Source organism: Lissotriton helveticus, chromosome 7 (genome assembly GCF_964261635.1).
Source record: "Lissotriton helveticus chromosome 7, aLisHel1.1, whole genome shotgun sequence".
Classification (NCBI taxonomy): Eukaryota; Metazoa; Chordata; class Amphibia; order Caudata; family Salamandridae; genus Lissotriton; species Lissotriton helveticus.
In genome coordinates this window covers 661,078,310-661,090,884 of record NC_136068.1, presented here as the reverse complement: position 1 = coordinate 661,090,884, position 12,575 = coordinate 661,078,310, and the positions used below count along the sequence as shown (strand labels likewise).

General features: G+C 42.8%; 1 protein-coding gene across 1 annotated transcript in view; it reads left to right on the top strand.

The window, feature by feature from the left end:
• LOC144769215 (uncharacterized) overlaps positions 1-12,575 on the top strand; it is a 222,402-nt gene that overhangs the window by 86,917 nt on the left and 122,910 nt on the right. The window contains exon 6 of the mRNA XM_078653256.1: positions 7,610-7,675. Within this exon, the coding sequence (XP_078509382.1) occupies positions 7,610-7,675 (66 nt within the window). The remainder of the gene's footprint in view (positions 1-7,609; positions 7,676-12,575) is intronic.

The following is a 12,575-nucleotide window of genomic DNA, read 5'->3' as shown; positions in this document are numbered from 1 at the left end:
CTGCACTCGAAGTTCTTTGACCAATTGACTCGAAACTTTATTGTTCATTTATAAAACCATGGGCCAAAACAGGAGAGACTACCTAAAGCAAACTCCTTGTTTACAACAGAGTGCAGGTCCCTGAGGAAACGCCTGGCAATAGCCATAAGACATAGGGATATGCCGCTGATACGTGATCTACGGAGGCAATATAAATTGTCCGAAACAAATGCAATGACAGATTGGGATAAGAAGAGGTGGGAAGAACTAGGGGAGGCTTGCTCCCAACTGGATGCAAGAAAATTCTGGGTACTTGTGGGAAAGGGCAACCTTGAAAGCTCACCCCCTCTTACTAATAATATACCACCTAATGTGTGGCAAGAGCATTTTGGTGCCTTGTACTCGAATTTTCATAGCCATGATATAGGACCAATCCCCTTCGATCTACTCCAATCTTCACAAGGCCTCTTATTCACTAAGGAGGAAATCTTGACCTCTATAGGGGCAATTATACCTGCCAAAGGGCCTGGACCGGACGGCATCCCAGGGAATCTCTTTCACTGTGACAGGGGCAATTGGGCAACTTATATATTTTCACTTTCCAATGATATTGCTAGGGGGTATCCCAGAATCTTGGAAGGGGGCTGAAGTGATACTTTTAAAAAGGCCGATAGGAGTAATCCCTCGAACTACCGGCCCATCAGCCTGATTGACTCTGTTCAAAAAGTCTTCTGTCGCTCATTTTTAGCAAAATTCCAGGGCTGGATGGATAAGAAACATATCCTCTCATCCCTTCAAGAGGGGACCAGAAAATTGGAGCACTATATCAGGTTTTCTGCCTCCTCCTTCTCTATTGGAAGATGGTTCTACTAGGCAAGGGGAGCTTATACATAGCATTCATTGATTTGAAGTCATCATTCGACCTTATGCCTAGGTATAATCTCTGGCGGGTGCTCAAGGAGATGGGCATGCCGCCAGCAATCCTGGCGCTGCTAATAAGAATACACGGAGAGAACTTTACTAGGGTAAGATGGGGCAGCCAGGGCCAAGTCACTGATCCCATTAAAATCCAGCGGGGATTCGCTAGGGCTGCGTCCTGGCTCCAACTTTGTTTTCACTATACATCAACCAAGTGGTCGAATTCTTATCTGTTACTCTAGCTGGCACTCCCTCTTTAGCGAATCAGAAAATCACCACTATCCTATTCGCAGAAGATACCCTTCTTGTTTCCAAAACGCCCATGGGCCGGCAAAAACTACTACATTGATTCAAGATTTTTTTCCTCACTTTGTATACAAGGGCCCGCACAACATCCTCAATAGAAACAACCTCATCCGCTTATTCAACCATGTTCCGGCGCTTTCTGGGGTCACTTCCTCAGATCTTACATCGGTCAAGTTTGCCTCAATACCAGGCAAAGGGGGCTCAGAAGCAACTGTTACAACATGGTCTCGAGAATCCCTAAGGGATTCAATCTTTGGGGAAGCCAGCCTCTTTGAAGACTGGGGCAGAGAACTGTGGGTCCCTCTACAACAAAAATATCCCCACGTTCTTCTTCAGGATGACCCAGTGAGGCCGCACATCAGCGTTCTGAAGGGGACTCGGGGTGCAACCCATGTCTGGCTTCCAGATGCTTCGAAAGCGGACAACCTAATAAACATCTCATGTAATAACAATCAACGTCTGGTGAACTGTAAATCCAGTTGCCCTGTCTCCGACACTACTCATAACCACTATGGGTACTTCCATTGAGAGCCTTCAACCGCATGCTCCCAGCAGCACTCCTCCTAACGGAGAAGCCAAATGGTCAGACTCCAAACTGACCATTTCTTCTTGGAATGCGGCTGGGTTAATGTCAACCTTCTGATCCAAATCAGCAGTGGAATTTCTGAATAAAAGTGCCATCATTTGTTTTCAAGAGACTAGGTCACTATCTCCATCGGCTCTCCACGGCTATTATGAACTTTTTCAATCAGCACCCCAGACCAATTCCTATGGAAGACCTTCTGGGGGCCTCTCCATTTTCATTAAACACAGGTGCAAGAACGCAGCTACTCACCATCTACCGGGACTTAAAGGCTGGGCAAACGGTATTAATTACTGGTCTTTCAACTTCAAGCAGGGCCTTTCCCTTGCTCTTAAATAACTGTTACCACAACATAGCTAAAACATCAAAATCAATGGCAACAGTCTTATTGGTCAAACATCTGGACAAACTTTTATTGGAATTCGCCTTTGCAGAAGTACTGTTACTAGGGAATTTCAACATCAGAGACCTGGCTACCAATGCCCATTCAGTCACCAAAACTAAAGAGCAAGAATTCATGACCACTTTTTTAACCAATTACAATTTACGTTTTGCGAAGCAAATCACATTGGACCAGAATCCTGGTGCCCATCTGTCGCCAACATTTAAGAACCTTTCGACCATTGACTATATTTTTTTATCACCATCTCTGGCAAATAAATTAATCATGATGGAAATCCCCACTCGTACCGAGAGCGACCATAACCCTTTGACTGTAACAATGGACCTGCAAGTGCCTGCCGCTGCCAAAATAACTGTAGTGGGGCATTCAATGCAGGTTGAACACAACACTCTAGTCAGATGAATTAAATTGAACGCCTCGGGTTCTGATAACGTTGGCACTTGGCTCACGGAAACTACTCCAAACTTCATGCACAATGCCCCCACAGACTTCTATCACTGGTGGGACAATGCCATTGTCAAATTACGACACCTCCTAACAGGCCCTGAAGCTCACCACAGACCCCACAGGCCTCGCCCGAAGCAGATTTTTGACCCGGTGTTAGCCATCCAAAAAAGAGCTCTAAGGAGGGCTGTGTGCCTGCACAAATCAATAGGCACTGTGCACTCTGCTAACAATATAGCTTCACTGTGCAAAACCTATAAAAAATCATCATGGGAAGTGAAGAAACAAAAGGAACAGAATGAGTGGCTAAAAATATTTGCCCTGTTAAAGGGAAAAAACCTGACCAAGTTTTGGAACCATATAAACAAACTTCGTTCCTCCAATACGAACAGGCGGAACGCGGTCCGTGAAGAAGATTGGTTCCAGCATGTGATTCAACAATACTTTTGTGATACCCTTGCCCCTGTGGAGGGCGAATTCAGAGATTGTGTCGATACTACGCAGATAGAAACCCATGAGCTAACTACTCCCGCCGAGGTCTCCAAGTCTTTGAAAGCTATGAAAAACAATGGCGCTCCTGGGCCCAACAGTCTTCCATCTGTGGTATTCAAATGTGCACTGGAAGATTGGGCCAAACTTTTAGTCCCCTTATAAAACAACGCGTTTACTACCTATCGGTTACCGGACTCATGGACAGGCTCGATCTTTTGCCCAATATTTAAGAAAGGAGATCCCTCTCTTCCAGGTAATTATCAACTTATTGCCCTATTAGATCTTGAGGCCAAGGTTTATGCCCGGTGTCTTCTCAGGTTGCTAGAAATATGGGTTGCAAAAAACAACATTCTACCATACTTTCAAACTCGGTTTCGATTCTCGGCCTCCACAATAGACAACATCACCACTCTAGCTATCCTGAGTCAACAAGCAGCGCAAAAATTCATCTCCCTCTTTATTGCTGCTTTATAGACTACAGCGCTGCCTTTGTTAAAGTGTCTCGCAACATCTTATGGAAGAAATTGGACAAGTGGGGGATCCCTCAGAATCTGCTAGGAGCCCTTATCTCCTTGCATAAGAACACATGGGTACGAGTTAGAACTGGCCCAAAGACAGTCTCTGAAAAAATCCCAACCCAACCTCAAACGGCCTAAAGCAAGGTTGCGTTCTCGCCCCCCTCTTGTTCAACCTTTACACCACCGACCTGGGAAGATTCCTGGGGAAAAGCAATCTCCTTCCGCCAAAACTGGGCCCCGCAAAAACGAACCTGCACATTTTGCAATATGCCGACGATATTGTTATAATGGACCCGGCAAAATCTGGCCTCCAACGAGCCTTAAGCACGCTCCACAAATATAATACTGCTAACGCTCTAAAAATCAACCAGGAAAAGACAAAGGTTTTGATATTCAGCTGTTGCAAGAACAAGAAAAGTTTAAGGTGGAACATTGGGCCCGCAAAGATCAAAACAACATGAAAATACGATTACCTGGGGGTCTGGTCTAGCGAGTCTTCTAGACCATCAGTTCACCTAGCCGCCTTGAAAAGGAGAGCTGGAGCAATAACATACTCTCTGACCCGACTCAAACAGTCCCTGAGTAGTCCATCTGCAGGACCCATTCTGAAGGTGATTAAAGCCACTCTTCTCCCCGCCTTAAACTATGGGCATCAGGCCTTTCCTGGCGCATGCTCGGCCAGTCTCGACCAAGCCCAAGTTTTAATTTTTTTTTTTAAATCTTCCATCTTCCAAACTTCATCCACAGGGCAAGAGTACGACTGGAGCTGGGCCTTCAAAGACAATCTATTTTCTGTGAGGCTGATACCCTGAAATACTTTATAAGGACACTAAAAGCCGCAGACAACACCCTAAAAGCACGGTTAAAAGAAATTCTTGCCAGCTCTGGGAATCCATGGAATCGTCAAATCATAAAGGCCATAAGGACGCTAGACATCGATAACTCATTACTAACAGCAGACACTATTCCATACACAGTCTGGAAAAAGGTTATCAATAAGCAGGTCAGAATAATTTCCTATTAGATGGACATCCAGGTTCTAAAAACATCAACTATCCTGCTTCCCTTGAATATCTCATATCTTCCTGGGGTATCTCAACCTTACCTCCTGGAAAATCTGAACGCAGTGGCCTGGAAGAACATAATGTTCATGCGTCTCTTAGGGCTGCGATCCACTCCCTTCAACCAATGGGCTCCAACAAGTGAGGAGGGGGCCTGCAGATTGTGCAACTACAGATCCGAATCATGGTTGCATCTTCTGTGCTGTTGTTCCGCCCTTGACGCTCCCAGAAGACTTCTTTTAAAACCCTTATTTTTAAAATGGAGCATCAGAACATGTCGGGAGGCATCAGCCCTTTGCTTTACTTCCTTAGACACTCAAGTGCATGTAAGGACTGGTAAATATGTGAGACTTCTGGACAATCTCTTTTTACCCTCTTTGGCCCCTGCTCTTCCAGTTCCTACCCCCCAAAAACTTATCACCAACTTTTTTTGCCCCCTGTCCTAGTATTCCTGTACTAATTTATTTTATTCTTGGCTTTGGAATCCTGTTATGTGATTATAATGGGAACTACAAGATTGTCTTGTTAGTTATATGTATATGAACTTAAATATTTGATGGTTTTCTTAGTTTTTTCTTTTAATGTGGTAACTGCGCTATGATGACACTCTACTGCAATGGTTTTAATTAACTGTGCTAATTTAATAAAACCTACAACAAACTACTACATTGATTCAAGATTTTTTGCGATGAGAGCGCCTCGAAATAAATACCACAAAGACAAAACTGATGTTGATGAACACCCATAAATCCATTAAAGGGAGCTCGACCCTGGATAACATCCCCCTAGAGAGAGTGATTTTCTTTGATTACCTAGGAATTAAATTGTCAGTAGGGTTGGCCTGGTAACAACATCTTAACAAGGCCTACCTCAAGCTCTCACAGGTAAATGGGGCCCTAAGAAAGGAACATTGTCTCTCCCACACAAGACCAATCGCACCAGCCCTGAAGCTATATAATTGCAAAACTGTGAATAGTGCCCTATACGGGGCTGAGCTCTGGGGCATGGAAAAAGTAAGTTATCTCACAGCATCTGAGAACAAGTTTCTTAGCAATCTGGCGTCCCTTCTGCAAATCAATCCACTTTGCCCACGTAAGCTCGATATGGGCATGAAACTAATTAATGATCTAGCAAAGCTCTGCCCCCCCCCTATTTTGGCAGAGGCTTGTCACCACCCCAGAACCGGCATTATATGAGGCTGCATTTAATGAGGTTTGTGCTTTAGATTCCACAAATAAAATAGACTACATTAAGCACATTAGAAACCTTGTATTGAGTATTGGGTTACCAGGGCATAGCATTAATTGCCCACCAGCGTATACTAAAAAAACTAATTAAAACATTGTCTTGGGATTGGGTTGAGCAGAATGTTTGTAGCAATAGTAAATAGGGAAGATTGACTGAAGAATTTAGAGAGAGACTTCAAGATCAGTGGCTCCTTGGAAAGCTATCTCGATCTCATCAAGTTGCCTTCTGATAGGAAGCTCTACCTACAATTCAGGCACGGTAGTCTGCCGGCTAATGCATTTACAAACGCTTGGCTATGTAAAGATGACTAATCCAAAGGTTGCCCTTGCTGCCCTGCCTTGCCCCAATCAATAGGCCATGCTTGCACTGCATACACAAAACCAATGGGCAAATGGCTAATTCTCGTTTGTAGAAAACTTAGAACTCGTGATTTTAGAGTAGCTTTGCACATACTAAAATCTGACAGAAGACCATTGTTCGTGTGCACAATCACAAAGTTCCTGGGCCATTTTGGTGGATTAGAAGGAAGGCCATGACACAAGATCCGATTTGTCCTTGAGATGTCCGGACCATGCTGGTGAAGGAATGTTTTGATATCGTTATTTTTATGCCCCATTGACTACATCCCATTTTAAATGTAAACCGCTCTCCCTTGCCTTTTATACAATCATTTTAAAAAGTTAGCTGCATCTTTTGAACATGTGAACTGAATAGCAGGCAGTAATATGTTACTTTTACAAATTGTGATATAAGGAGATTTAGTCTTACTGATTAATTGCTGTGTTTAATTGCGCAACGTTTTACACTCTTATATATGTATTTAAACTATTGGTGTGTAATGTGTATGTATTGTACTTTTATGTTCTCAGGACCGAATAAAGTTTGAGGATGATGATGTTTTGTTAGGAGAGGCTTCTGATGTAACCCGGTTCTAGAATACGCTCTGCAATCATATCACCTGGTCTGAGAGAATCTTCTAATGCTAAACATTATTTAAAGTTCCAGTGACAAATCACAAGTTATCACTGCCTAAGGTTGTACACACCACTGCTCCAGGTCTTCATCTAGTTAAGATACAAGTGAGACCAAAACGGTGGCTGAGAGAGTGCCTTAAAATTGCACTACCAGTTCTCACTTTATGTTCATGCTGTTGTGCATAAATCAGTTTAACATAGCCGTCAATGACATATCGAGTGAGCAGGAGTGGTTTTAGTCCACTAAAGATGCCCCTATACAAAGCCCACCAAAGTGCAGCCGGAGCTTGAGATCTGACAGCAGTGGAACCCTAGGACTCTCAGATCATCAACACAAACTTACATAGTGAGCCTTGCAAATAAGAACATAGAATAAATCATTACAATATACACCTTACAACAAATGTGCAGACAGTTTTCATGCAAATCAATTAAATCATTGCAGAAAAAACAATTTTCAGCCTGGTTTAATACACTTTATTTTGTCCATCTTAAAATGATGTGCTAAAATACAAATCAACATGACTGACTCTCTTTCTTATTGGAGTCGTTGTTGGACAACATGCATGCATTTCTCCACCAGTGGTCCTCGTTGAAGCGAACATAAACCAGAATGTATACTGATTCTATTAAGAGTTCATATAACATTATTTGTGCATTCATTGTTTGATATTGCCTTGTAGGATAAATTACTAAATGGCTTAGGTGAACTGATAAAGAACGTGGGGCTCAACCTTGCTAATGTAGTGGTAAGTTCAATTTATTTATGTTAACGTTTTAAGGCCTTGGTTAATTCCTGCTTCATGAAATACTGGATCTGAAAATATGTTTAGAAAAAGTGGGCATCATTCAATCACATAGTTTATTTTGGCCATAGAAATGGGACATATTTGTTTTATGTTAAGTGGGCACAAATGACAGTTAAACATTTAATAATAACAGGATAAATGTATTATTAATGTTAATATTGTTATTATAGTTTTCATTATGTTGGCCCTGCTCTTCCACATCACAGTCCTAGCATTATGTGTGAGTGGCATGCCCCATTGCCAGCCCTTTACTGTTATTACAGTTCTGCTCCTTACCTGGGCCTGAGGACATAACTTCCTGACTTTTTATCCCGAGATCTTCTTTGTTCTAAGTAAGCAGTACCACACTGACAGAAGTCACAGATCACTCAAGAAGAGAAGGAAACTTGGATTCCTCTTTATACGTTGGGCTTGGGCTGCATGGTAAATAACCTGGTTACTTTCATATGGAACAACTACCTGTGAATTAAGACCAATCCCATAAGAAAACAATTTACAATTTGAATAGCAATAGACAATGATGTTACTGCAATGATTTCAATACATCACTTCTTAATTTCAGGACTTTTTAGCAGGAGCAAAGTCCTACAGATTTGAACTGGATAATTTGCCCCTGAAACACATGGTATTTGTGGATGTGGCAATACCACATGCAGTGTTACAGAGTGTCCTAAAATGCCAAAATGGCAGTATAATATATTTTGCCCATATCAATATTATGAGGCCACATTTAATGCAAGCCTTAGTGTAAAGAAGTTAACCACATGTTCATGAGAGCACCACACTTTTGCATCTTTCCTTTGTTGCAGGCCTAATAAGCATCAAACCTCTGGAAGTTCACCATAAAACTTAGAAAAAAGACTCTGGTGAAGAGAGTGGACATAAACAGTTGTTGGTCCGGTCTAAACTAAACTGTATTTATCAGTAGGAAAGGATCGGGTGTCCCCTTATTGTAATATATTTAGTACCAACACAGAGTCTGGGAGTTGGGAAGTGCTATAACGACATCCTGCAAAGCCAATCTTTCAAAAAGGGTGAGGAATGTGGAGTATTGAATTTGCATGGCTACGCCAGGCGTCCAAAAAGCAAAGATTTGCACAGAAAGAATGTTCCCTACAACTTTCCATGAATAGCCACCTAAGGCATTAAAGAGAGGACAAAGAAGAAAAACGGACTTATGAATGTTTCCACAAGAATGCTGAAAATGCATAACCTCCCCCAAAACATTCCGAAGATAAGAACAAAATTCAAAGGAAAAAATGAAACACAAATCAAACAAGGGGTGCCCAATTTGATAGCCAACTAAATATCAAAAGACAAAGGGAACTTCCAGGTGAAAGGTCAAGCATGCATTTTAGCTTAACGTGTTCCAAGGCATGACTTAACATAAGTTACATTAAGGCTATGATGGTATAAGCCTTCTGCTCTAATATCCCATCTCTGTTTCTCCTGGTTTAATCTAAAACATATAATTCACAGTGAATGGAATGTTCTAAGAACCATACAGCCCTTATGCATCTGGCTATTCAAGTTGTTAAAGGCTCTGATCCTTGTTACAGGCCCTTGCCTTCAAATTGGGCCTATGACTTGGACTCAAGGCCTTTAAACCCCGATATAGTTCATAGCAGCTGGCAATAAGGCTATGATATATTCCGTGTTAAGGCTTAACTGGGGCATTGTATTCATAATTCCATTATTTGGCATTAGAAACTAGTTTGCTTCTTCGCATTTCAAGGTATAGCCCCTGTAGAGAACAATGAAGCCCCTCCTCGTTGTACAATATAGTCCAGTCCCTGAAGCAGAAGGCATTGTCAAGGACTCAAAAGCATAGATAATGATACATTACCACACAGCCCCAATACAGAAGCCATACAGTGCTTGAGGTGGATGTTGCTAAAGAACACCATGTATTGGACCATATTCTGAACAGCTGTGTTGACTCAGTGAATACTTGAGAGGCTGTTTTTATGTGCGTGAGTTGCCTATCGTGCACACATATAACTCAGAAAACACCTTGTGGCAGAAACTCTTGCTCTAACTTGGGGACACCATAAAAACAGATACTGGGACACAGACAGGTCCTCCAGGCCATGTTATCTTCAAGACCTCCTGCATCACATAGAAAGCTGATATGAACTCTCTGCACCTTACATAAAAACTGGACAAATTCCTCAGACAGCACAACTCATAGATATGGGACATTGTCATACCGAAAGTGAGGTAGTGTTAAAAGAAATAACCCTGAGACAAGAATATATACATATATATGTTAAGTTCCGCAAAACGTATTATACCTTGCCTCAAGGATAATATGGGAGAACTGAACCAGAATTTGTTTGAATCTCCAAAACGTTTATGTAATTTTAAGTTTTATAAACTCTTGAACTTTTAAATGTCCAGGCTGTGAAACACATTGTATAAGTGGAGGAGGTGGAGCCTGTTTTTAGGGTGAAGCCTACCAGACATCACACCTGTCATCTTGCTAAATCCTTCTTGGGGAGATTCTAGAAGCTTCCCTGTGAGTGCATTCCACACATTGCTTACATTGGCTTTGTAACTCACATTTGCTTGCTTTCTATTTGATGGCTTTATTTGTTTTAGGCTGTCCAGCATGTCTTTATCTCCCCTGTGCCAGTTTAGCACCTCTCTACCTGGCTCCTTCTATTCTTCATCGAGTGCTTGCTTTCTGTAAACATACCTGTAAATGTTGTTATTATTAAGTCCCATTTGATATGCATTCAAAAACAGAGGTTACATATCAAGCTCTGTCTTCCACGAGAGCTTAATGGTTACTTTTCTTTTTCTGCCTTCAAAGTGAGAGGATTTATGTAACAATCTTGCTGGGTTGTGGGAATGTGTTCTATGCCACTCTCCTTACGTCACTCACCTTTACGACACCTCACTCCACTCCCTGACACTCTACTCTACTCTTTGCCACACCACTCAAAGGCACTGTAATACACTTTGTGCCACTCTGCTGAACAACACTCCACTCAATGACACTCCACTCCAAGTCAGTCCACTCTATTCCATTCCACTCTACCCCACTCCACACTATGACACCCTACACCATTCCACTCTACTCCATTCCACTCTATGACACTCTACACTCCTCCACTCTGAGGCACTACACTCTACACCACTCTATGCCAATCTACCGTATGCCACTCAATGCGACTCTACTCTATGACACTCTAAGGCAATCCACTGTACGACACTCCACTCTACAACACTCTACTCTACCTCTACTCTACTCTGTTCCACTCCACTCTAAGGCTTTCTGCTCCACTCTATGCCACTCCATGCAACTTCACTCTAGGACACTGTACTCCACAGTACACTGCTCCACTCTGCAACACTTCAGTCTATGGCACACCACTCCACCCCACTCCACTATATCCCACTCCACTTCATTCCACTCCACTCTACTCCACTCTGCTCCACTCCACTCTACTCCACTCTACTCCACTCTATAACACACCACTCTATGACACTCTACTCTTTGACACTCACAGCCACTCTACTCTGCAACACTCTATAACACTCCACTTTACGACACTCCACTCTATGACACTTCACTCCACGGAACTCCACTGAATCCCACTTTATTGTATCCCCCGCCACTCTATTCCACTCCACTCTACAACACTCCACTCTACGATACTCCACTCTATTACATTACTCCACACTATGACTCTATACTCCATTCCACTCTAAGACACTCTACAACACTCTACTACACTCTACACCATTCTACGCCATTCAGCTCTATAACACTTTATGCTACTCAAGTCTATGGTATTCTATGCCACTCCACTCTCTGACACTCAACGACACTCTACACCACTTCACTTTATGTTGCTCTTCTCTACTCTATGCAACTCCACTCTGCACCACTGCACTCTAATCCACTCCACTCTAAGCCCCTCCATTCTATGCCACTCCACTCTAGAACACTCTAGAACGCTGTACTCTACTCCTCTGTATGCCACTCCACTCCAGACCAGTTTACTGTATCCCACTCTACTTTTCTCTCCAATTCAGTCCCCTCCACTGTATCCAACCCCACACTTTCCCACTCCACTCTACTCCCCCCCAATATAGGACACGCCACCCAAGGATATTCCACTCTGTGACACTCCACGTCTTGATACTGCACTCAACGCCACTCCACTCTATGATACTCTATTCCACTCTACGCACCTTCACTCTATTACACTTAACTCTACTCCACTCTGTGGCTTTGTATTCGACTGTATGCTACTCTGCTCTTCATTGCTTCACTCTATGACACTCTTCAACACTATATGACACTCTACTCTATGATACTTTACTTCACCCTACACTTTTCTGGGCCACTCTAAGCCCCTTCATGCTCTTGTTTCTCTGCTCTATGACCCTTCGCTCTACAAGACTCCACTCTATGATCCTCTACTCTGTCACTCTACAACACTTTACTTCACTGTGTGCCATTCTATGCCCTTTCGCTCTAGGCCACTCTACTCCACTCTTCGCCACTCCGGTCTATCCTACTGCACTCTATCCCGCTCCACTCTACAGCATTCCACTCTATAACACTCCACTCTACTTCACAACACTCTACGACACTCCACTCTACTCTACACCACTCCATGGTATTATACACTAATTCACTCGACACCTGATCACTCTACAACACTTTGTGCCCCTGTATTCTATGCCCTCCACTCTAGGCTCCTATACTCTATGGCCCTCCACTCTACGATACTCCAACCTATGACAACCTACTCCACTCTGCTCTATGCCACTCTACTTCACTCTTCTCCTCTCTACTCTCTACTCCACACCACCCTACTATACC